This window comes from Electrophorus electricus, chromosome 8, assembly GCF_013358815.1.
Source record: "Electrophorus electricus isolate fEleEle1 chromosome 8, fEleEle1.pri, whole genome shotgun sequence".
Taxonomy (NCBI): Eukaryota; Metazoa; Chordata; class Actinopteri; order Gymnotiformes; family Gymnotidae; genus Electrophorus; species Electrophorus electricus.
The window spans coordinates 24112367-24138591 of record NC_049542.1 but is presented as its reverse complement, the minus strand read 5'-3'; the positions used below and the strand labels follow the sequence as shown (position 1 = coordinate 24138591).

At 40.9% G+C, this 26225-nt stretch overlaps 3 protein-coding genes across 4 annotated transcripts in view; 1 reads left to right on the top strand and 2 right to left on the bottom strand.

Moving 5' to 3' along the window:
* Nucleotides 1-343: 343 nt before the first annotated feature.
* LOC113583409 (sialidase-1) lies at nucleotides 344-6492 on the bottom strand. Its single transcript, XM_027019735.2, has 6 exons — nucleotides 6273-6492; nucleotides 5466-5655; nucleotides 5068-5330; nucleotides 3925-4107; nucleotides 2914-3133; nucleotides 344-2829 (listed from the first exon to the last, which is right to left on the bottom strand). The coding sequence occupies exons 1-6, from the start codon at nucleotides 6336-6338 to the stop codon at nucleotides 2609-2611; spliced, it is 1143 nt and encodes a 380-aa protein (XP_026875536.2). The 5' UTR covers nucleotides 6339-6492; the 3' UTR covers nucleotides 344-2608.
* A 4247-nt stretch (nucleotides 6493-10739) lies between these two features.
* On the top strand, nucleotides 10740-18248 carry LOC113583420 (transmembrane protein 268). Of its 2 annotated transcripts, XM_027019754.2 has the most exons (10): nucleotides 10740-11002; nucleotides 11141-11235; nucleotides 12153-12290; nucleotides 13101-13195; nucleotides 13311-13418; nucleotides 14888-15046; nucleotides 15416-15526; nucleotides 17184-17273; nucleotides 17592-17783; nucleotides 17920-18248. In XM_027019754.2, exons 2-10 carry the CDS (start codon nucleotides 11202-11204, stop codon nucleotides 18085-18087), a joined length of 1095 nt encoding a protein of 364 aa, XP_026875555.1. In that variant the 5' UTR covers nucleotides 10740-11002; nucleotides 11141-11201; the 3' UTR covers nucleotides 18088-18248. The 2 variants fall into 2 exon arrangements, with proteins under 2 accessions (XP_026875555.1, XP_026875556.1); XM_027019755.2 differs by lacking the exon at nucleotides 10740-11002 and having other exon boundaries at nucleotides 11143-11230.
* A 2299-nt stretch (nucleotides 18249-20547) lies between these two features.
* Nucleotides 20548-26225, bottom strand: part of prrt1 (proline-rich transmembrane protein 1) — a 7110-nt gene continuing 1432 nt past the window's right edge. The window contains exons 3-5 of the mRNA XM_027019725.2: nucleotides 24081-24439; nucleotides 23739-23930; nucleotides 20548-23199 (exon numbers count right to left, since the gene is read on the bottom strand). Coding sequence (XP_026875526.2) covers nucleotides 23023-23199; nucleotides 23739-23930; nucleotides 24081-24439 — 728 coding nt within the window. The 3' untranslated portion in view covers nucleotides 20548-23022. The remainder of the gene's footprint in view (nucleotides 23200-23738; nucleotides 23931-24080; nucleotides 24440-26225) is intronic.

Sequence of the window (26225 nt, the reverse complement as noted above, 5' to 3'; positions counted from 1 at the left end):
GTAATATTCTACTCATCTGTATTTGCATTTAATGTAGACTTCAGAATTCCAACTGATCCAAGAGAAACAAGCAATTTAATAAAATGATGTTCAAAATAATTTGCTGCATCACTGATGTTACATAATAGATTTTGTTGGTTCTAGCATAAAAAATGTAAATGTATATAATATAAATGTTTTATCTATCAAATAAAAAAAAACCAAACATGGTTAATAAACAGCATCTAATTCTGCTTCACAGAAATGTATGTTCTATTAACAGACTGTACTGGCATTCATTGCAGTACCACTACATGCTGGAGTCAGTCAAACAAGAGTGAGAGACAAAGAGTGAGAGACAAAATAATTTCCTTTTAGAAATGTTTACTGACAGAAAAAGAAAACATTTAAATTAAATTGCCTAGTGCACAATCAAAAACTGTGTTGCTTCCAGAACAAAAAATGACTCAATAAAACAAATTAAGTTACATCCAATCAGAAATAAAGCAGTGACATCATACTTAACGGTCCAACACTCAAACGTGACCAACCTCTGCATTCAATTCAATATAAATGCATAACAGATCAAATATGAAGTTATCATCATCAATTTCCAATTTTTTTTAACAATAAACAATCTCCTAGACCTTAATTGGCTCATACACTGACAAATTGGATGGACACATTTCGTGATTACACACACATACCCAATTGTCATCCCTTTGCATCTGCTATTTAATTCTTCTTATTAATAATCTAAAAGATAGAATTTACACTAATAGGATATAATCCAGCGGTTTCCATTCTTCTCACTTTCCACTGTCCCTTAAAATCTTAAATCACAAGAGCCTTAATCTCATAATTAAAAAACATGTATGCATTTGTTAGTGCATTTTGTTTTTCTTTAAATGAGTCTTGGGAGGTTCAAAGTTGATAAAAGTACAATTCATGAAAGTTTAACCTAGAATAATCCAAGTTGGAATAACCCAAGAAGTGTTACCATACAGATGAAGAAGGCTAAGGGTGTTAGAGCTCATGTTTAATATAATAATTATAATAATAATATAATCATAATGCTGATGATAATTTGTGATGCATTACTTTCTGCACACATCTTATACTTCCCAAAAAGAGTACATGCCACAATATTGTGAACTGTGCATATTACAGTCACAGTCCATTTCCCTAAATAATTCCATATTTGCCAGTAATCTAAAACAAAAACAACCACAACAAATAAACTCAATATGTAAACTAGACTGGGATTGGGATATTCTCTGTAAACAGAAAGTCATGAGCATATTTATGACATGTATTTTACTTTGTGACCAGGAAGTGATCAATATTTTTACAAAGCAATGGTTATCCTACAAAATAGTTACACATATGAATCTTTGCAAATAAAAATATATTCCCTGATAGCAATCATACCCATGTACGGTCACGTATTTCACGGTATGGAGGCTTAAAAAAAAAAATTCACATCACACATATTCACATGCATCATTCTTCTCAGCAGACACGTTAAGTTTACTTACTCCACCTGTTTTCTTAGGTCACACCTACCCTGTACTTGCATTCAATTATCGCACATGTACACCCCTAAGAGAGGCGCTGATAACCAGCCAACATTCTCAACACAGCAGTGACACTGGAATAATTAGTGCTACACTATTTGTTGCTGCACTGCTATGAGGTGCAACAGAGCTGCTGGCAAAATGGAGGGCGCTTTACCACTGAAGAATCTGCAGCCAACGAGTTCCTGTGGCTAAAGACGGAGCACTGATGAACAGTTGAAGGGTGGCCAACATCAAACTGTAGCCTATAGTCCAACTATTCACATACAAGTTGTCTCCGACACATTTTCTAATAAATGTTTCTAATCAAAGCGGTTGGAGAAGGTACATGAGAACGAGAAATAACAAGTCATGTGGCAGACCACAGAGCACCCATCTGCAACTGATGAGAAAGTAAAAAAAAAAAAAAAAGTGTGTGTGTGTGTGTGAGAAAGAGAGGGGGGGTGGATTTTATCACATCCCAATACTGGCTTTGGTTCTTAGGCCATTAAACTTTAGTCTTGGATAGTCATGGCATCATTTTTTCTTCTTGTCAAATACATCTTATTCAGCTTATCATGTATTCACCAGGCAGTTCCTAGCTATGGACTTCCAGGAATGCTGGTGGATGGCTTGTTTTGGATATAGAGCTTATTATCTATAACACCATTGTACATTTTGCAATATTGGAAAACAGTCAATGAGGCATTTTCCAGACAGCTGATATCTCCTCCCACGTTTGAACAGTCTACACCCATAACTGGATTGTTTGACATTTTAAAGCTGTAGGTTGTTTCCCGAATGCTATCACTGGCAGCCTGTGTCTATGTAGCATGTGACAAAAGTATAAATATATGCAATTTGCAGCAACTTAAAAACGACTTCCTTGTGCTCCAAATTGTTGAGATTAATTCATTTAAGATCACTTTCATTGTACTGTGATTGATGAATGGTTGGTTGAAGGCTGGTTCCCACCTTGTGCCCTGTGCTGTTGGGGAAGGCTCCGACCCTCACCACACTGAACCAAATTAACCCGTTTAGAAGATGATTGAAGAAATGAATTAACTTTCGTTCTACCTGCCACCATACAGGTGAATTTTAGCAACAGAAATGGTTTCTATGTAGTTGCTGTGGCCCTTCTCATAGATGACAAAGATGTACTTATCATCTTCAACAGAGTTGGTAACCAGTGACGTCATAGATGAGTATCCACTCGGTCCTGGCCAGATCTGAACAGCCTCGTTTTCCCATGACCTGCCATCAGTCAAAGACCAGCGGAGAGTCATATTGACTCCTGGAGGAGAGAGACAATAGAAGATAATTAGACAACAATAAGCTGCGTCAGACCCAAAATAACACAGAATCCCCTGATCCTCACTGAGGTGCGAGTTGGCTGGGTTGGTGAAGTATAGCACGCCTGCTTTCTGCAGGGCTCCAGCTGCCACTACAGGATCCACCAGCGTGTGGTCGAACACCAGCTCCTCCACGGGCAGTGTCTCTCCCCCGTCCAGACTCCGCACCACCATCCGGCATCGGCAGTGGTAATTGTTCTGGTTGCGCACGTTGATCATTATGCTTCCGTCTTCCAGCTCCACCGGCTACAGACAAGAGCAAGGGTACTTCAGACAAAGAAAGAAGCAGCCTGCGTTCAGCCTCCTCTGGCCTTCCTTACAAGTGTACATGCTATCACACAAGATGAAGAATGGAAGCCTTTAGCTGGTGCATTGTTCCCAAAATAAAAGGGTTAAATGTATTTTTTTTTTTTTAATATTCTGCATTTTCTTTGCAATGAGATACACATTGTAGTGTCTGTTGTCGGTCAGAGGAGGCTGGGCCCCCTTTGCGCCTACGTTCCTCTCGAGGTTTCTTCCTCATCTTCGAGGGAGTTTATCTTTGCCACTATTGCCCTTGGCTTGCTCACTGGGGGCTTGGACTCAGACATTTGTAAAGCTGCTTTGTGACAACGGCTGTTGTAAAAAGCGCTAAATTTGACTCTGACATGAAACAATTCTCATGATGCACTTGAAAGTTTCTGTTTGTACAGTTCCAGTCAAACAATCACTGATTGGATCTCTTTAAATATGTAAACTAATAGCAGGTTTTCATCCTCTTCCATTCAAGTACACAGCTTTGCATGAGCTAAATGCAATTTAGTAAAAATCATAGATGTCAGCTTACCTCTTGATCAAAGGAACTATTCTACCACTGATATGACTGAGAGGTTGTATGGTCCAGGCTTTTTCCCCTTCTTTTCATCTAACATTATTTATACCTACCATGTAAATGTATACATAACTGCCCACCCTTTCAGTTCATGACAAAATCAAGCTTTGTGCTCTTAAGAATTTCACCCATTACTTTTAAAATCAACACCCATCTAGGCTGCTACCTGGCACTCATCCGGGTTGAAGTCCAGAATCTGTTTGGGCTGGTTGTAGGGGATGCTCTTGAGTGCTGCCCCGTTCCTCCAGGTTCGCCCGTGGTCGTCGCTCAGGATGCAGAAGACGCCATCGCCCTCAATGGAGCCGTGCCCACACACCACCAGACGACCAGCTCCCGGCTTATAGCGTTTCTGTGGACACACACCGCATGCATGAGAACTCTGCAAGGAAAAGTCTGGGCGAATCTCTGCCTTTGAATTTAGAGTTAAACCTTTATATTACAAGAGAGACATTGAGACAGAAAGAAAGTCATGTTCTCTTTTAACCCCCTCATATACTATCAGCTTATTGTACGCATCAGCCACCTGTGTTAGAATATAACACCTTTAGACCATTTATGTTTTGTATAGCACAGCTGGGTCTCATAACTCCCAACTCTTAATGGCTTTTTATGCCACTATGAAAAATGATGATGGCAGAGGCAGTGTTGCTCAAAAATAGTTTAAATTTAACAGCTGGTTCTGGAGCTCTTTACAAAGACGGCTCCCATTTTTTGTGACCTAAGCAATTACCACCTGATTAAAAATTTATTTATTTTTTTAAAAAAACTGTTCTCTACAGTGATCTTTATAAAGCACTGATATAGCTGATAGATTACATATTACTGATGGAACTCTTGCGAGGGGTTGATGGTGAACAGCTCTTGAATAATAAAGGAATACTGCATCAATGCAGACCATGTCAGTCGTCCATATTAGCCTCCCTGCTGAAGCCAAAGAAGCATGCATGATCCTGTGGCCCATAAGCAAGTCATTTTTTTTGTCAATTTTCATGTATTATCCATCGTGTGTGTGTATGCATGTAGATCTTTTTTGAAAGGTAACATTAGATAACATATATAGAAAACTTGTATAAATAAGCAAAACATTAATAAACAGCTGATGGTTCACAATATATAGTTGTACATTCATACAAATTCTCCTTTGTGTGCAACCCAAGGCTTTAGGATTATTAATAACACGATGGATTACAAGGCTGAAAAACACAGCAGCCCAGTGACGAAAAGAGTAAGCTTTTAAAACTCAAACATATCAACAGAGACTGCTGGAGTTCCCAGCACAGGATGAAGGGTCAGGGGAAGGAAAACACACCTGAATCCCAAAGCCTGGCCCAGGGGCGAAGCTCTTCACCCCCAGCTGGACGGAGAGGTTTCGTGGCGTGCTCCAGGTCAGGCCATCGTCCAGGCTCTCCACCAACATGGTGCTGGTGGGGCTGCAGCCGAACAGGTGGAAGCAGAGGGAGTAGATGAGCATCACGGCGCCCGTCTGCTCATCCACCACGACCGCGCCCAGGTTGAGGCCATCAACCAGCGAGCCGTCGTTCACTATGAAGGATGTTGGTGACCACGTGGCTCCTTGAGTTAGAAGGCAGACAGGCAGACCGACGAGAGAGCAGGATTAATCATAGTTTCTGTGATTCTTACATTCTTGTGTGTACGACGATGTTCTCAGGAGGTGTGCGTGTGTGTGTGTGTTTGTGTGTGTACCACCTTTATCTGTAGAGCGTTTCATAGCGATGAACTTAGCCCCTATGTCACCTGACGACTCTTTCCTGGCCTCGGCAAAGGCCAGCAGGCTGCCTTGCGGTGTGAACGTGACAAGAGGAACCCGGTAGGCTTTCACCTGACCTGCCTCGCCGCTCACCCACAGCAGCTGCTCATCGTAGACCAGGGGTGTAATCTGGGAGCAACAAAGTTTTATGTATTTATTTATTTAAAAGAGAGACATTTTTACCACATTGCAACAAAATGGCTAGAATGAACTCAGTTCTCCTTACTGTTAGAGAATATGAAGAAAGCCTCTGAAAGCATAATAACTGGTTAATGTTTAATGAGGCATATTGGCCCATGTGATGAAGCATGATTGAGGAGGTAGCGCTAAAGAACACTCTGGAACTTGAGGTTAACCGTGTTTCAAATTTTTAGCACAAAGATATCAACGTTAAACTTTTACACAAGCCTGTTTACACTACAAATATATATTTGTTTCGAATGGTATACTACACAATTTAATAAACGCAAAAGGTATCTTGATTTCATTTGGTAGGCTGCTGCAAGTTTGCTTATTTACTTTTGCGCATATTAGGACATACTGAAACGTTTTTAAACGTGACACCTTCACTGCCTGGGTCCCTGTTACAGATCTCTGAATCTCGCAGGGAGCTCCTAGGCCATTCCTAACAAATTTCAGCACAGTGGTAACACCAGACTGACCAGTTGGTGATAATACCAAAGACCAGTTTGCCCAAGTCAACAAAATTAGTCCAAAACTGACAAGGTTGACAAAGTTTGATTTACCTTTGTGTAAACAGCATTCGCAAGCAACAAAAGCCACGTTAAAGTGACACGCAGCAACAATCCCATGTCAAAATCACACTTGCACTTCGCAGTCAGGACCGCTTTTAGCCCTTGGTGGCTTGAAAACGACAAGCGGTTTGCAATGTCAAAACAACGTGATTAAAAATAAACTTTAGAAGGATGTAAGGAAGCGCTATCTTTCACATTCTCCTCGGTTACTGTCATATGATGCACATGACGCAGAGCGATCACGTGCTCCAGTCATGCCGCGCCGTTGATAAGAGCTTTGAGGACCGTAGTTGCAGTGCAGAACTTGCGCAGAACCGTTGGCAGCAAATAAATGTGTAGTAAATATTATATATGCAGGATTTTCTGGTATGGATTATATGAAATATGCCCTACTCGGGTTCGCCCCGATACCAAATCACTATTACGGAATTGAATATTTAATTTGTAGACCACATAAATACAATTTTGTCAGAGGTCTATCGGATCCACCCTTAAAGGTTAATGCCCCGTTAAGATGATGAAGTCCCAGGGTAAAGCGTTTCATACCTGCCCTTTATTTGTTTATTTCATGAATGCCTTGATAAATAAATTATGAGTTTAATCTGTCATCACAATAGGCTACGGGGAGCTAAACTGCCTAGTCCAGGGAAGACGGTTTTGAGTTAACTAACGCTATGATCACACTATTCAGTTAGCCTATGTTTGGCAAAAGCACACATATTTGATGTGAACATGATCCATGTTTGCAAATTCCAGCAAACATCAGTTGAAGATCACTATTCACCTAAAAGCAACAGTGAGCATTTAAAGCGATGCATTCATCCACAATTGTCCATTCCGGTGTATATGTATATGATTCGTAAAGATAGGATGACCTAACTACGTTGGGGACCTAAAGATTTGTCCGGCAGAGGTTTCTAAGACGCCAAAAATGTGCGGAATTTGGCTTTCTTTTACTGTTGATATTTGCTTTGGACAGTCGCTGTTTTCGCATTGCTTTGACAATTTATAGGTCCCGGAACCATTGGTCATATTCAGCGTGTGTGAGAGGGACTGTTTAGAAGCGTTTGTCCAGAGAGGCTATAAGACGTGTACGTTCTGGTATATTGTATGGCACCTTAACAATGCATACAATTTCCAAACATAGAGCTGATAACGGGGTTCTGAGAGCTGGGTTGTTTCTATTTATGTATTTATGTATGTATGTATGTATGTATGTATGTATGTATGTATGTATGTATGTATGTATTTATTTATTTATTTATTGTGTGTGTGTGTGTGTGTGTGTGTGTGTGTGTGTTTACAATCTGAATGTGACAAAAATAATTTAACGAATAGCAGTTTCCTTGTGGTTTGCACACCAATACCTGCCTTGTTAATCTAATAACACAGACATTAAAAACAAATCTGACAGAATTATAGATGTGAAGTGCCAGAGTTTGACTAGAATCCCATATGTGGATTGCACATCTGCCCATTAAAATGGTATTTCGTATCTAATACAGACTTATAAAAAAAAGTATTCCTGGGTACTGTACTGAAAATTGTCTAGTGAAAAAACAGATTCCAGTGAAAAAAAATATATATGTAAATTTACTCACTTGACCCCTCCTCAGACTGTAGAGGCCTCCATGCATTGCGAGCAGTGCTATGTTATCAAATAGGCATATTAGGCACTGGTCTATGGGCCACGTGCCTTTTAGGGGCCCTACGACAACGGACTTATTAGGAGATCATTTGTGAGGGGGCCCTGAGATTTTGACTCTTACTGATTATAAGGAGCTTCCTTGTCTTGATGTCAGTGGCTTCTATCTCCTCCTTTGGCCAGTTTATTATGCCAGTGGGGAATCTAATGACTGGTAGAGTGTAGGTGCTGATAGCCCAGATCTTATTCTTTCCATTCAGCTGACTTCTAGGGACTTGCCTCTCTCTTTGTAGGTCTTTGGCTGTAGCTGCTTCCATTGCGGCCTCTTCATAAATCCCATTTGCCTCTGGGTACTTGTAGTTGCCCTCAACATCTGTTACCTTCTGGTAGTGTGAGCTTCTCTGTTCTAGCTACCTTCCCTCTCCTTGTTAACCCTTCATTTACATTTCTATTTTTGGCATTTAGCAGACGCTCTTCTCCAAAGCGACTTACAAAAGTGCTTTGTCCTCTACTCATAGAGTATATCCTAGCCCATACATTCAGGGTGGCTTCCATACATTCATTTGTGCTGCCAGGAGTTCTCATGGAGTGCAGCTGGCTTCTTCAGTCTGTAGACGTGGACCATGTCAGGGCTTGGACCACTACCAACCACTTGGCATTGTTGTTGTGTGATGTCTCCTTCTCCCACATGGCTAACTTCTCTCCATGTTGCCCTTATCTTGGCCTTCAACCTCCTTCTCTATGGAGGATACTGCTCCTCGACAATATTCACCTTGTAGCCAAGCATCTCGAGTATCACTGTTGCTGTGGCGTATATCAGCTGGTTGGTCTCAGTGATGGTCACAGTAGTGATTGTCACAGAAGTGATTGGCACTTTACTTGGTCTTGGTAGTCTCCTACAACTGGTGCCCAGGTGTGTGGAGGTGTGAGAATGATGATGATGATGATGATATCTCCACTCTGACCTATCGTATTCTCTCCCCCTTGCCATAGCATTCGTGTTGTACCTCGTCAATCTCTAGCTGTGACAGCAATTGCCACTTGTGGATGTTGGAACACTGAGCTGCAAGGTTGTTTTGATGTTCATTTACATGTTGGGTTTTGAAGCATCCATGGTTGCCACAACCTCTGCATACCCACTCTCACTGGGGTTGCATGTGTAGTAGCATTCCAACAGTGCTCTATTCTCCACTCTCGTCCATGAGTGGCTTGTATCTGTATTACATGAATTCGACTCACACAGTGACCAGTTCCTCCCATGATATGCTTGGTTTAAAAGGTTTGGTGGAAGTACCTATATCCATAAAATCAAATCGGTTTGTCCTAAAACATCCCATAACTGCTTTTAACAAGACCAATAACAATTGCCTTGAGATCCTATATCATTTTATTCCTCTCGATTCAGCAATATAGTTGAGGGCTTCCACCAAACCTTTTAATTCAAGCAAGTCATGGTATGAACTGGTCATAGTTTAAGTAGAATTCATGTAATATTGGTGTACAGAGGGTTTCAAATTCAGTACTGGGACCCCACTGGCCAGCAGTTTTTCCCTGATCAGGGGGTTTGATAATTAGCTGATTTCCTGATTAGAGCAGAGAGAACCTGGCAGTGAAGTCCCACTGAGATTAATCATCCCCCTCAGCTCTCCTGCAAGATTTTTAGGGTCACAGGAAATATTGCTTCAAAGCAGGGCTGGCCAGCTCCATACCTGTGGGTCTACTGCTCTTCAGAGATTAGGCAAACCCTACTCTAACACAAATGAACCCAAATCCCCAAAACACATGCTGGTGTTGACTTACCTGTGAAATAGCACCTGCTACCTGCTGGTGGTTAACAAATGTAAACCTGTGATATTCTCCATTTATAATGCTTGTATAATTTTGGTAATTTTTATTGGAGGTTTGGCTGTTTGTTGTAAAATATTCCCATAACATTATGAAAACATGACCACCATCACCATAAAAAAAAAAAAAAAAAAAAAATTATTATTCATTTGTTTTTTGAAAAATAAAAAGGCATAAGATTTTGCTGTTGGTTATGGAGGATAAGGTTAGATTTAGGTTCTAGCATACACACTGCAGTATTATCTACATCAACACAGTTCACAGGAAAACTGGCATGAAGCTCCATGTGTATGCATGCCCCTCGGGGTACAGGGCATGACTCAGCAGCTCATGATCACCTGCCCAAAGCAGGTGACTGGAGAGTGAAGGTGTAAGCCATTTGTGAGGCATGCTTGTAAACACCTCTACCAAAGGTGGAGTCTTAAACCCAGTTAATATTAATCCTGTTTTAATATTTTTAGGTATGTTAGGATTAGGTACGTTAGCTTCTCTGGGCTATTATGGTTGCACAGAAGACAACTACCATGTTGCAACATGTACTGAGATTGCTTCTTCAGTTTGTCATATGCACAGAAAATCAAGACTCTCTCAAAGCTGTCTCTTTCTCTTTCTCTTTCTCTCTCTCACACACTTACACACAAACACGCATGCACGTACCTTGTGGATTCCCCCCAGTCATGTGGCCTGGCTGATCCGAGTCACAAGTTGCCAGAGAGGAAACGGTAGAAAAGTAAGAGCGATATAGGAAGAGTGTGAAAGGGGGAGGAGGGCTGTCATTCCGGTGTCACACACAAACAAAGAAGGAAGTGATTTAAATGCCAAGCCCAGTGAAAATTACAGGGAGAGAGAGAGAGAGAGAGAGAGAGAGAGAGAGAGAGAGAGAGAGAGAGAGAGAGAGAGAGAGAGAGAGAGAGAGAGAGAGAGAGAGAGAGAGAGAGAGAGAGAGAGAGGGAGGAAGAGAGGGAGAGAGAGGGAGGAAGAGAGGGAGAGCACTCCCAGGATGTAGCGAAAGAGAGAAAGAATGAAGAACACTATAAAGATGAGGAAGTAGCACGCGGTCCAGAGGCAGATGGGTGAGTGCTGAGAGCACTGGGAGGTGCTGTGGCGGAAGACAGTCTAAGTTACGGTGCGAGCAGACGCTGCTACACGTAGAAGAGCCAGCAAGGCAGCGAGAAAATGGAAGACCACTAGACGTCCGAGTCAGCCCGCATTTCACACGTCAACATAAAATGTGAGTTTCCTCATTTGCCAGCTAACACCAGCGAGCGTGAGTGAGTGAGAGAGAGAGAGAGAGAGAGAGAGGGAGGTACAGCAGCTGCTGGTGTATTGGACTCATCTGACTATTCTATGTTTGTTTGTTCTCTTCCAGACCCTGTATGTGTCAGTCATAGACTGGCGAGGAGTTTGCAGGGTGAAGGTGTGCTGGACACATGGTGCAGTTGTGGCAGCTTGATCTGAGGTGCAGTAAGTACACATCAATTGCACATGGGTGCACAGCTCTCTAGTTAAACCAAATAACATACACATTGAATGATTCAACTTATGTATTATGTCCTTAAGTCAGAAATGTTTGGGTGTTAACACAGGTTTATATGCTCTTTGGTAAGCTGTTCTGGGCTGCTTTCACCTCACTGAGCATGGAGGAGCATTTGCTGAAGGTGCATTAGGGATTTGTTCATATTATTTGGGAAACTTCAACAATTGTTTGTGAAACTCTAAAAGAAGAAGTACTCTACTGGCCTGACATTTCCTGTTCTGATGCAAACAGCCTGCAACCCTGAGTGTGACTTTGCAAGCCACAACAGCAAAGTGCACTGCAGCCAAAAAAAAACCAAAAAACCCTGGGGCCACTACATCTGGATAATATCTCATCACATTAGGCTCATGCACTGGTTTTGGTTTGAGGACGAAAACAAAGCAATCTCACTGACTTTTCAAATCAGGAAGACTTTGGAATATTAGCCATAAAAGGAGCTCCATGCTCTGGCCCAGGCTCATAGTTCATTAGTCAGCTGGCGTTGAATCTTTAGCTGAGCTGTGAGTGCAGTGAAGTGAGAGGGAGACAGGCCGACCAACTCTGCCAGCATGGAGGAAGCATAATAGCTGAACAGACATAATAATTTCCTGGGGCCTATTTAAAGAATCTGGCCGACATTCCAGCGATTTGTGTGTAATATTGTTCAATTATAACAAAGATGATGAAAAATGAAAGAAGAAAAACAGGATTTTTCTCATCTCTCCCTACTTTGCATTTAAAGGTTTTTTTTTTTCTTTCTAAAAGTGTCTTTTAAAAGAATACCATCCCAGCTGTAAGTACTTTTGAATCAGACTAATTCCGAGTACAAATTCTGAAGGGAACAATCTGAATGTGACATCTTTAGTAGCGACTGTTGCCATGGAGGAAAGGATCCCTTGCCGTAATGGAGCGAGCTGTGACACCGTATTGAGGAGCTCATCAGAAGACAGTAACCCTAGTGCAGCCCACGAAAGGCAGGGCAGAGACTTCACATGGACAAACGGTATGCTGCCCTAAATGCCTTCTATCTTAGCTCTATCTCTTTTCATTAGTATTTTCCCGATGCCAAAATGCCATATTCATATAGTATAGGGTAGTCCAGTTTCATTCTTCTATTTAATGCTTTTAAAATGCTGTCTGCGGAGCCATTTAGGGCAGTAAAATACTTAGTTTGTTAACTGCCATTGCATTCTTGGCAATATTGATACGACAGAAGACTAATATGGAAATGAGACTTCCGAATATTAAAAAAGAATACTGGTGCCATATGCATCAAAGCTAAGACGTGTGTTTTTTAAATTTTTTTGATGATTCACAGGACTCACTTGCACATAATGCATACTGAGATTGCACATAATGCAATCACAGTATTTAGAAACATGGCATTATGTGCATTATGTGCATTATGCTGCTTGAACAACTAGAGCAGAGGTGGTCAACAACACTCATGTAGTCGGTACATCTGAACAGGGCAAACTAGAACCAAACTAGGCTGGACTCCACTGGTCCAGCCCCAGAGTAGCAGCCATCTGCATTATGGGATTTTTTATGGCAAACTGAATATTCAGGCCTTCGAATTATATGCAGATTATATGCAGAGGGCTTACTACAGATACATGTTGGACATTATGGGCACTACATATACAAGGTTCTATATATGTAGTGCCACCTTCCCTCAATATGGGTTATTATGTAACCCTGTAGTATGTGACCAATTTTTTAAAATTAACTGTGTGTGTGTGTGTGTGTATGTGTGTGTGTGTGTGTGTGTGTGTGTGTGTGTGTGTGTGTGTGTGCCTGCACATGTTTCTAGGCCAGCGTGTGCTAGCTGTATCCACTTCCTCTATGGTTACCCCAAACTTTAACCTGGAACTTTGCAGGACTCTGTTGGAGAAAAGGGGGTTCCAGGTTATTACCTCTTGATATTCCTTACACATATAAACCACTTTGTCTTTGGGAATTCTAACAATAAGTAATACTTCTGTCTTTCAACATGGCTACTTTTTTTTACCCTCTACCTCAGATCCCTGCAGACGACTTTGAGATTCCTCTAGGAATAGCATTGGATCATCCCTCTGTCAGAAGGTTCCTGTTCTTCAACTCTTCCTTCTTTAATCTCATCATGGCTCCCGTAAGAGGAACATTGCATTGTACTTCATCAAATCCTATTATAAAGTTCACTTCATGAAATGAACTTTCACTCATTTTAAGAAGAAAATGTTGACATACTGCTAGAGACATAGCAATTACTATAAGTCAACTTCCTTCAGTACTTTGACATCTTTTTCTCAGTTCACTACTCATCCCTGTTGTGACTTTTGTGAGTACTTCAGAATTTCCAGAATAGAGTGACAATCCTGACACCGACTAATTCAGTCTGTATGTATTTGCATGAAGGTCACATTATCTTTTTGCGTCTATCTTTTTGCATGGAGTTCATTGTGTGGAGGTGTGTGTGTGTGTGTGTGTGTGTGTGTGTGTGAAGAAGTTTAGTGTATGGAGGTGTGTGTGTGTGTGTCTGTGCGTGTGTGTGTCTGTGTGTATGTGTGTAACCCTCCTATTCTGTCTACTGGTTGTGATCCTGCATTGTGTTCTGGATGTGTTAAAATCACGAGGAAAGAGTCAGTATTGGATCTCTGGTCCTACATGAAACAGAAACAGTTAACTGTGTGTGTGTGTGTGTGTGTGAGACAAGGTCAGCTATCCACTAGTTTCATTATTAAAACCTTTTTTTCCCCATGTGGAACTCTAAGTTGCAATATTGTACAGTCTAATTGTTAATTTAGCATAACCTTGTCCATAAATTACATAAATAACATTTTTACTCAAGTAAAAATAACAAATATGATCATGATCAAACATTAGAAAAATGTTAGAATATTCTAAATAAATTGATTACAATTGGAACTAAATATTTAGAAAATGAAACATAAATAATCAGAAAACTTGTATTTCATTATTTTAACCAATTAAAAAAAATAACAACAACAAATCACAATAACATTTCGAAATGATCTGCGCAAACATTAACAGGCATCACCCTGGTGCGATGCAACCACAGAAGCTAGGTTTTATAGCTTATACAGGCTACAACGTTTCATCAGCAGACTAACAATTTACAAAGAAACATAGTGTAAGCACAATAGTATCATACCTGTGGTGAAATATAAATATGAAACCATCGACCTCGTGTGTGTGTATGTGTGTGCCAGGGTTGGCTCCCCTGGTATGAGGAACAGAATTAATATATTTAGCTAACGAAAAAAACGTGAAAGAAACCCCATTAAATATGTACATAGCGGATATAATGTAGAGAAGGATACATCTATTAGACTAAGCTCTAATTACAAAATATTCTCTTTTATAAAGATTTATTGGGCAGAATTTGACTCGGCGCAATCTACCTCTAATTTAATTATTAAAGGTTTTGACTTACGTACCCGCACACACAAACCGCACATTACGACATGCAGATGTATGTAAGGAAACATTGAAATCTACTGTTTTTTTGGGAGAAATTCATAAGAGAAATGTTCATAAATTTATGTTAAACTGTTACATGTGGATATGTGCGTGTGGTGTGCTGGTCCCCGTGTGCAGGTCATGTACGCAGTTCTGTGGTGCGCTATCTACTCCAGCCTGCACTGCGTCCTTGTAAAGAGACATCTGGACTTCTGGGTTATCTGCCTGTGTGTCAGCCTCATCTCCATCTTCCTCACCATCGGCATCATCCTCATCCTCCACCACAGTAACAAAGAGGCAGGAATCCGTCACTTCTTACATGGGCCTGTTAAAATTCCTATCGCAATCACGAGAACTGGCAGCATAACCCAGCACATGACCACAAGCTTAAAGCACAGATTTCACCACTGTTATACTGATTTACAAAATTCTACGCATCATTACTTGATAAATATCCAGTTGTGTCTGTGAGTCTGAAGTGGATCTAAAACCTCAGCGCGTAAAGGCAGCGTCCGTACAAAACAAAACAGCAGTTATGTTGAATCTTACGGAGGCAAAAAAAAAACTAAAAACAACCAAACAACAACAACCAAAAAAAAACCTCACAGGCATTCATTAATATTCTGAACATGAAACATTAAAATCGTTTGGCCTTGTCCTTCGTAGATCAGCGTGAACGCAGACGTGCGCCTGGTGCAGGTGAACGAGCGGCTGATCAGACACAGGCTGCTAGTGGGAGTGGCCGACTGGGTTCATCAGTGTTCCGGGGAAATACAGGTGCGCCAATACCTCCACGTACATTTTGAATTAGCCGACTATTTTTAAGAAATTGTAACATCTTTTATGAATTAACTATTTTAAAAATAATAAAAAATTTATGTGTATATAAATGCGTTTACCGTGCCTTACCAAAGTATTCCACTCCTTAAAAATAATCAGATTAATCTAAAAATGATCAGATTAATCTATAAATTATCAGATTAACCTGGATTACAAATGATTTTTAGACAGTCGGTTCCAGACAGTATTTTTATTGCAAACCAATAAATTATTAGAACCATTAGATCCAACCTGTGCTGTAGTACAAGCTTTAAATCTGATTGGTTGTGTTTCTACAACATCTTTGCACACTGTTTCAGAGTAATTTTCAAGGAGATTTTCAAACTTGCTGAAAGTTCCTCCCAAGGTTTAGTGTGTTTCGAACAGACTGAAGCAGGTTGTCAAGATGTATCTCCCTGTGGTTTTGCATCATTTGTCCATCATTCAAGTTTAACAAGAAGCCCAGTTATCATATTTTCTTATCTTGTGCATGTCTAGAACTTTATTTCTAATTTACTTAGAATACTCTTTGGTCTTCAATTACACAGCTTTTCAAATGTATTTGAATTGCAGGAGTCTTTTATCCAGAAAGGTGAACATTTTAAATTATTCCCAGGTAGAGGCTTATTATAAGCCCATTGTCCTGTTAGAGTAGTATCTTTCATGTGTGTAAACTTGGAATTTCCACAGCACAGGAGTTTATTACTTGTGTAAACAGCATTTTTTGGACAGTAGCTTGTATAAGACTTTTTTCAGTTAGCAATTTGTATTAAAACTTAAAATAAAAATAAAATAAAAACAAAATATTACACCACAAAATTAATCTAATAACTTAAAGGGGATTGAATACTTTTGCAAGACACTGTATGTTAGTTTATGCTGTATTCATAAATGTTTGCATAAACTGAATTTTAAAAGTGCACTTAATGCATATTAAAAACATATCCAGCTAACATTTGCACTTTGACCAAACCAGAGCATTCATAAAACAGGTCAGTAAAGACAGCATGTACAGGATACAGGACTCCAATACTGTCAGTCATCTGACTTCAGAGTAACATAATGGTGCCAGAAGTCGTGGCTTAGCACTGATTCTAAAATGAATTATAGCATATTAGTTGCAGCAATGGATTAGATACCCCTAATAAAGTGTTCACTCTGAATAGACAATAGAGTTAAAAACATCAACTGATGCAAAATTCAGTTTTGGCCACCAAAGAGGTCAATGGCCACGGTTCCCCTTGGCTCTCTATGAGGTGCACATGTCTGTACACTTTGTTAAAGCTATATGTATGGGAAAGTAGCTATTGACACTTTGAGCAAATGAGGCTCCCCATCATCATATTTTGGAATCAGTATTTTTTTCAAACATTATTTGATCATTTTTTTGACTTGCAAGTTGAAATAACAAAGTAGCTTCTGGTCAAAAAGGTTGTAAATCTCTCTCTCTCTCTCTCTCTCTCTCTCTCTCTCTCTCTCTCTCTCTCTCTCTCTCTCTCTCTCTCTCTCTCTCTCTCTCTCTCTCTCTCTCTCTCTCTCTCTCTCTCTCTCTCTCTCTCTCTCTCTCTCTCTCTCTCTCTCTCTCTCTCTCTCTCTCTCTCTCTCTCTCTCTCAGTTGTGTTGTGTGTTTTGGAACTTGTCCCCCTGCTTGCAAACCTTAACTGAAACACTAGAGGAGCTGGGTTTTGTTAGGAATGTGATACAGGTATGCTAATTTTTATTGTTTAATGATTTCTATTCTTTTACATAATTTATATATTTATTAATGTTCTTTAGCTTTGTAGATTCATAGAAATCAGCACAGGCAAAATATTAAATCCAAACATCTAAATCTAAGGCAACTTAAATGAAAGGTTATCTTTTTTAAATATGTAAGATTGAGGAAAACCTCTTATAAGAGAAATATTCAATATTCTGCATGGTCATTGGACCAAAAAAAAGGCTTATAATTACAAAGGTGAGTCTTAAAAAATGGTTCCCACAAAGAGCACAACCACGCATCCTTTCTTTTTTTACTCTCCAGGACAAACTCAAGAAAAAAATGTCCCACCTCCTTCTAGTGGCTGAAGTCACGACCCTTGAACCTGTTGATCCTGATGAGGAGAGTCCACTACTTGTGGACAGTAGCAGGATAAACCCTACAATCAGGCAGAGGGATGAGGCTCAACTGACCAGAAACTACAGCCTGATACCTGATTGTACACTCTCACATCAGGTACAGAGTGGTTAGGAGAAAAATCACACAAACACACCCTGCCATGTATGTATTAGCCTTAGAATATTATGTTTCCTGACTCTTTCAGCAGCTTTCCTTTTGGAGTGACTGTGTGTGTGTGTGTGTGTGTTTTCAGGATATTGCTTATCAGCTTTTGATGACCTACAGTGCAGTTTATGTGAAACTGTTGGTATCAGAAAGGCTTCCTAGTCCCTCACATCGCCCCCTAAGTGCAGAGAGAGTCCACTGCACAACTGCACCACTGTGCCTTTGTCAGTATGTACAGTGCAAAATCCTGCAGTAGCCTAATGTGGTCAAAATATTGCCCAACATGTATTTTAATAGATATGCATGACAGTTGCACTGGCAATGCTTGAACAATCATCACCTGAGCCTACTTTTCTTTCATTTAAAAAAAAAAGTTTTAACGCTGCTATGTGAAATACATATGCTTGTTAAGTTGCACTGCTGTTAGAATTGGTTGGTTTTTGTGTTTTGTAATGGGTCTTATGTAAGGGTGTGGGGGAGGGGGAGGTGATAGAGAGCGGAAAGACAACGAGTCACTGATGCACTGCAGAGAGAGAATCATACAGAGTATGTCGACACCAATAGGCAGCGGTTCACAGACCTGTGTAGGCCCAGGCAGTGTGGAAACATGTGATCATAGTTCACTGCAGCAGAGGAGACCACAGCACAGCTCAACAGCACAGCACAGCACAGCAGCACGGCAGCACAGCTCAGCAGCACAGCACAGCAACACAGCTTGGAAGCACAGCACAGCAGCACAGCACAGTACAGCACAGCTTAACACAGTGCAGACTACACTGCAGCATGCAGTTCAACCTGACATTTTCACAGGTATCATATACAATGAACTTCATATGCACACTAATATTCCATACATACATAAATACAAAAATAATGGCCTCCACATACACATCCATGCACAACGAATACCAAACAAAAGCACATCATTCAGTTCTGGAAATTCTGCACTACTTTCACACTTCAGGACAGTGATGACTGGGGAACTAAAAGCCAGAAGTCAAACTACTGAAGAAAGTTGATTGATAGTGATTTCTACATGTAACGCAACACAGTGTAGAGTGAAACACAGGGCAAAGTATAACACAGCACGTCACATGGGGGCAGACAGGAGCCACAGTTCTGTCTGGGAGGTATGGCCCATTAATCAATGCTGATGGCGTAGGGGTGGGTTGGGGTTGAGGATCTGCTTGGAAAGGAAGTGGGCACGCCATGGGTGTCACAATAACAGTGATGCAGGCCAGAGCTGTATTGGCTGAAGCTTGCAATGCAGGAGAGAACCAAGGCAGCGTGAGGCCTGCTTAAACGATCACAGAGATGCCGGGTTCTCTTTGGGAGGCTAAATGACCATCTGTGATCCTGCAGACACAGGCTGGCCTGCCTCCTCCTTCCAGCTCTGCTCCTGTCCTGGTTCCGGCCCCCCCCCCCCCCCCCCCGTAAATTCATCTCTCAGCTCCAACACATCACATTCTCTTCTTTCAGGGTTGTAATTTTACATTTACACTATCAGTTGGGCTTTTCCTTTTACTAACAGCAGATTGCTATCCTGAACAACCAAAAATATAAGCCAATCCTGAGATGGCTGAACACAGCACTGAATGTCCCATGACGTGCATGCGGTGACAGATGTCCCTGCAGATTGAGAGGATGATTAGATCCTGCCGGACGGCACCCAGTGCTGTTTCCTTGTGCATTAGCAGTAATTCAATGTTGAGAGATCCTATTGCTCTCAGTGACAGAGATGCAAAGAGACAGACACACTATGGGAAAAAAAGAGGAAGACAAAAAACATGGCATCTATAAATAGACCCGCTGAGATGAAGAGGAGAGGCCGTGAGGAGAAGGCAGGAGTGAGTGAGACAGAGGCGAGCAAGAAACCTGCACCGTAGTCACTCCTTGCAGTTCCTCTTTAATTTAAACAGGATTCATACACAAAAAAATGCATGAATAGAATCCATGGAGAGAATGAGGCTCAGAAGCACATGTATCTGCACAAGTCATCCAGCAGCCTCTATCAGCAGGAGTGCCGCCGTATTTACAAGCTCAGAGAAACTCAGAATCTTAAGGGTGCGGTTACCATGCGTAACCATCTTTTCTTGAGCAATGTCATCGGCAACAGCACAGGATCAGCTTTAAAGTAGATTAGTGTGGAAAGAGCAGCTTTTTTCAGGAGAGCAGGGCTGGGGGTTTATCTAAAAATATGTGGTTAGAGGCCACTATTCACTGGATGCACATCCTCGAAACGCCAAAGTGATTTTCTTGAACTGATCTGGTAGCAGAGATATCAGACATAAATATATCATATATACCATCATAATATCATCAGCATATAACATATGCTCTTCTGTGTGCTGCGTTTGGAGTTGAAAAAACGAGTAGGTCATTTTAGCCAAAATATTAGGACTGTTTATATTTATTTATATTATTTCAATAAATAAAAACAATACACACATCAATACACCAGTTGTTACTTATTGGAATTAGGCAAAATGCTTGCAGATACACTAAAGCTCTTAAACTAAAAGTAGAGAAGATAGATTTGAAAAACTGATGAGAGCAGAAAAAGAGGCATGATACACGGCTGCCCAAGATCAGCTGAATTTTACCCTGGAATTTATTTAGCAGTAACATTTCAGGTGTTTTTAATTACCATCTTCATCACCATCTTTCTGTTTAAAATGTATTTTATTTTTATGAACTCGTTTTTTTTTTTTAACATATATATATTTGTATATACTACCTCATTTTAAATATATGAAAATTGAAATGATAAAAATGTTGTTGTTGTTGTTGCTAATACTAATACTGTAGAGGGTGGAAAATATTCTATTAAAAGTAGGAAACAACACTGCTGTGCGTCACACACTTCTCCAGCCATCAGACACTCATTCCCGGTGACATATAACCCACCACTATCCCACCAACCACTCTGGCAATGCACAGTCCCACCAAATGCAATCTGCTAAGTGCATCGCTAATGACAAATCAACAACTAGGAGACCAGTGGGGCAGAGCTTTTCTTGTTTTTACTGACCCGAAATCTGAGCAAATACGGAAATGTTGGCATGTGAATGTGGGCTGTGTACTCTGCCACACTAGCCAGCTGGGAAAAGAATTGCTGGACTACAGCAAATTCACAAGCACATTCCGTTTCAAATCAGTTTCCCCCCTCTATTCAGAATCCGAATCACTGAAACCAAAATGGTAGGTAATCAGAAATTGGCCAAATTTGTATTTCTAATGGTAAGAACTGTTAAAAATGGAAGAGAATAACTCAGTGCCCGAAGAGTTTATCCTTTCACGCCAGCAATGCCGTAATTACCATAATCCATCCTGCTGCTGAGTGAATTTTTATCAGTGAGAGTTGACTGACCACAGCAGTAGAATACTCTATGTGTTAAGAGCATGCGTACTCTCTCAGGAACACTCCAAAAGGGAGCCTTCGGAAGCAGCTAAGGCAGCAAGGAAGTGAAGAATGGGTGCGATGGCTGATCTGACACTTAGTAAGAAGAGGCCGTACTGCAGCTGCTTCTGCCCCTATGCTCTTCCTCATATGGTGCTCACTGACTGGAAGATTGCAGGGTACCAGAGAGTTCTACAGCCTCATCCGACCAGACTGACGGCACCGCTGTGCTAGGCAGGATATTTTTAGCTTCTGGTTTGATTCAAGTGAAATGAGTCATATAAATATCATTTGTCATGTTCCCTGTTTTTTGGCAACGTGGCCCTGGTAGAGCATCTGATCTTTTTCAGTTCTCTTCAAGACATCTTTATATGTTTTACAATGTCTGTTATCTAAGCTATAACTGGCAAAAAAAAAAATGTAGCAGCATTTCTGCTATATGAAGCAAGTTATGTTTACCATCTAAAAAAAACAATAACCAAAGAGATACTTTCTCACAGTTGCATATCACAACATGCTTAGTTAAAAAATATGCCATACTACTTGAGCAATCTATATTTCATCAAATGATAAAAATAGTTCAGTTCAACAAGAGCGCTATGGCCAAATATATGAATAAATATATATAAATAATTAACTGAATGCACAAACAAATCATATTGTAGTAAGTAATAAATAATGTATAATACAATAGTTTGCCACGCAATAATACCACACCCTTCTTATTGGATGAACCAGACTGCTAAGAGACTGTAATACCCAGTTTGATGTAAAAAAAATAAAAAAAAAATAATAAAAAAAAAATCATTCTTAGCTACCAGTATATTTCCAATTTTTTACACTGGGTACTTTCTCTTTCAGCACAGAGAAATATTATATTTCAAGGAAAAACATACTGTGTCAAAAAAACCCCAAACAAGATTGAATACTTTGGACCAGTTTACACTAACATTTAAGTTGCTTTTTAAAAAGATGTGTGCTAGTGATAAAATTCTTCTCTGAACAGCTTCAGTGAACAAGGGAATGACATGATCAAACAACATCTGCTATTTGGCAAATCTGAGAATTTGGTATATTGCCAAAGCTGGCAAATCCTATCACCTTTTACTGATATATCTATTACTATTAAAAAAATTTAACACTAGAAGGGAACTATCAAAGATCAATTTCTTTAATCACCCCTTCAGTGTTAATATTTGGCCATTTAACCTGGTAGCAAATTGAAAATGTATATTGTACAGCCTCCCTGAACCTAATTAGATGAATGACAGTCATAGATGGAATATTGACAAAGGAAAGTTATGTGTAGAGTGCATAATGAATATACAACAAGAGCTAATTACATCCTACACATGTGATGCTTCTGCAGATATTTCACTGTCATCAGATCTGTAAGGACTATAACAACAGTACCATTGTTTGGAATTTGTAGGTCACTAATGTGTTTGGCTAAGCATGAACCACATTTTCTTCAAGAAAAAAAGAATTGTACATGTGTGTGTATGTGCGCGTGTGTGTGTGTATCTGTGCATGTATGTGTGTGTGCATGTGTTTTCTTACTATATGCATACACACATGTACAATCAGTAATGTGATTTTTATATACAGCTCAGCCCTGGAGTTAAATCTGTGTGTGTCATGGGGGTGTGGTGTGACAATGAGGGTCAGAGGATCAGTACAGAGTGTCAGAACGCTGTGCACATAAATACTGGCTGTACCACGTGCAGCTATAGCTGAGAGTCCTGGTGCAGGCAGGTTTGTCGGGAGGAACGGCACCCCCTGCAGGTGACTCTAAGGTTCCCAGTCATCGTCGTGGTGCTGGGAGGCAATGATGACGACCACCGTGAGGATGGTGCAGAGGACGATGGAGGCAATGCCCACTGCCAGACTGATGAAGGAGAAGTTACGTGCCTCGCGTGACGCTATCTCTGCCGACACCATGTCGCCCCGGGCAACAGCCGTACGCACCTGGCAGAGAGAAGGAGGCTCTTTATCTTTAGAGGATGCTGGAATATGTAGTTCTGGTGGATTATGAGGTGTCTAGCAAGTATGTGAGTATTGCAAGGGAATAAAACTCTTAGATGTTTTTGCTCTTAAAGATGCTTTCCAGAGATCGGGGAGCTACCTTTTTGCTGGAAGTAATTCAGTCTCAATTCTAAAACCCCTGGTTCAGATCATTAGAGTATTCATAGCCATTTCATTAGCTGAACCTAATTAATTAAGTTAATTAATTACAAATGTGGAATGGAATGAAACTCTACAGCAATGAATCCCTCCTGAAAAAAAGGTGACCTGGACAATCCATATTCACATACAATGTGAGCCCATTTTTAAAGTGTTGTACCCATGCTAAAATATTCCTGACGAAATGTCAAAGTAAATTCCTCATTCATCCCTCCTCACCAGATTCCTCTGCTTGAAATGTAACAATTTCTCTGGCATCAGCGCTGTTGCCTGGCAGCGCTGTTGCCTGGCAGTGCTGTTGCCGTCAGCAATGCCACACCCACCTGTACTGCTTTGATGATGGCGATGATGCCTGTGGGCCAGAAGCAGCACACCGTGGTAAGAACGGCGATGGGTAGGTAGTCATGAGGGGGCCGGCGGGGCTCCATCAGCGTGATGCCAGGGGGCATCTGCATGGCCATTTGTCCCGGGGCCACACCTGGATGGGGTGTGCCATTCGGCAGGTAAGGCTGGCCCTGGGAATTTTAAAAAATGATTTGCTCATTAGGTACTGTGAAAATGCATTTCATTTTCCAACACAGTCACATATTTTAAAAATATTTCCTGTTAAAACAGAACACAGTCATGATTATCACACCAGTTTTGTGAAAAGTCACCTGACTCACCCCAGTTCCAATAGGGTAGACTGGAACATAAGCAGTGCAGGGCTGCAGCTGCAGAGGGTACCCAGGGTGCAGGTAGCCCACAGGCGGATGGGGAGCTGCGCCACCAGGCCCATGTGTCTGGATCGTGTAGCCGTTAGGAGCCCCCTGTGGCCCCAGGGTTCCACAGTGGAACTGGGTCTCCTGCAGGTACCCGTCTGAGCCAGGGGGTGGAGGTGGAGGTGGGTAGTTTGGCTGGGGCCCACAGGTGGCGGATGGGGCATGTGGAGGCATGTTGGGGTCCTGGGAGGGCAGGTAGGGCGGGGGAGACATTTGGGTCATCTGCTGGGACATGGCCTGTCTCCCTGCAGCTTCCTCCAGACCTACAATGTAGAAAAAGTAGAAAAAGGAGCATCACTGCCCTATGAAGCCTCATGTGAAAATGACTTATACAAGGACCTGGAACTGGAACATGAGAACAAGCTTAAAACTGACCGAAACAATAATGTTTAAATGTACTATGCTACATTGCACTGATTATCAAAAAGAAAAAAAAACTATTTTGTCGTATGTAACGTAATCTAAAGACAGGTAATAATCTCAGTAGTTTAAATTGCACTGTTTTGTCCTTTTAATGGACACGTTTTCAAGCATAACATTACATTCACAACATGGTTCTTCTGGTGCAATAGACGTGTGACCAGTGTCACTGTGTTTGCACTGGGTGACAACCTTATGACCAGAGGTCTGGCTTGCTGTGTGACATTTTTGCATTTCATTATTATATCTTTAGTTTTTATCAAGCAGACTTCAAGGAAAGACAAGATATACAGCAGGTATGGGAACATTTGACACCTTACCTCCTCTGCCTTGCTCTCTCTCTCTCTCTCTCTCTCTCTCTCTCTCTCTCTCTCTCTCCCTCTCTCTCTCTCTCTCATGAGTGAATATCTAAATACCTGGGGTTTCTTTCTTAAAATGTCTCAGTGTGGTATAACAGCCATATTTTGCATCTATAGGTACAACGGATTAGGGAGCACTTTTTGATGTGTAACATGTTAATCATGTCTTCAAAATCCAGTATTTGTAATCAGATAAGAAAACACTTTTTGAAACCCAATAGGAATATAAAAATAGACAAGTACAATTGAACTACATCAAAAAGATTTATGTAGGAACACTAATGGCCATTGTTTGGCAATTTGGATTTCAAAAGAAACAATGATGAAGGGCATTCAAGTGCAAAATGTCAGTGACTGCTGAACTGTGGAAGAGGCTGGTCCTGAGAACGTGTCCTGGAGATCTGAGAACATGGCCTGGGGACCCGAGAACATATCCTGGAGATCTGAGAACATGGCCTGGGGACCCGAGAATGTGTCCTGGAGATCTGAGAACGTGGCCTGGGGACCTAAGAACGTGTCCTGGAGATCTGAGAACTTGACCTGGGGACCTGAGAATGTGGCCTGGGAACCTGAGACCGTGGCCTGGGGACCTAAGAACGTGTCCTGGGGATCTGAGAATGTGGCCTGGGGACCTGAGAACGTGTCCTGGGGATCTGAGAATGTGGCCTGGGGACCTGAGAACGTGTTATTTATACAATGGATGAAGCATTTACCAATCACGGCACATTCCGTACATATTCATATTCTAAAATGTTGTATCCAGGATGTCATTATGTTCACTTACAAAAGGATGTCTTAACTGTAGGGCTCTTTCTACCATCCAAATAGCTACTCAAAAGAGCCACTTCTGAGAGAGATGAGCACTGGTATCTTTATTCTGCTCTAGTTTTATTTATGCTTTGTTCACGATACTGGTCATAGCAGACTTCAGAAGTAAAAGAACGGTGAACATTTATGATTGTTGTGTGCATTCCCCTCTAATTACATTAAATATACCCGGGGCAGACTTACCTAACAACGACTACATTTTCTGATTAGATACATTTGTATATCTGGGGTTAATGCATACAAGTTCTAATGTTTCCTCTGATATTGATGAAAATGCTGGTAAATACATTTGATGCTCATTGCTTCATTACAAATCATTGCCCTTTACAAATCAATCTGTCTGTAGGTTTGTAAGCTTATACACTGTGGCAGTAAAGTATACTGATAACATTATAGGCAAGGTGAGAAATTTAATGTTTGTGTGTGTGTGTGTGTGTGTGTG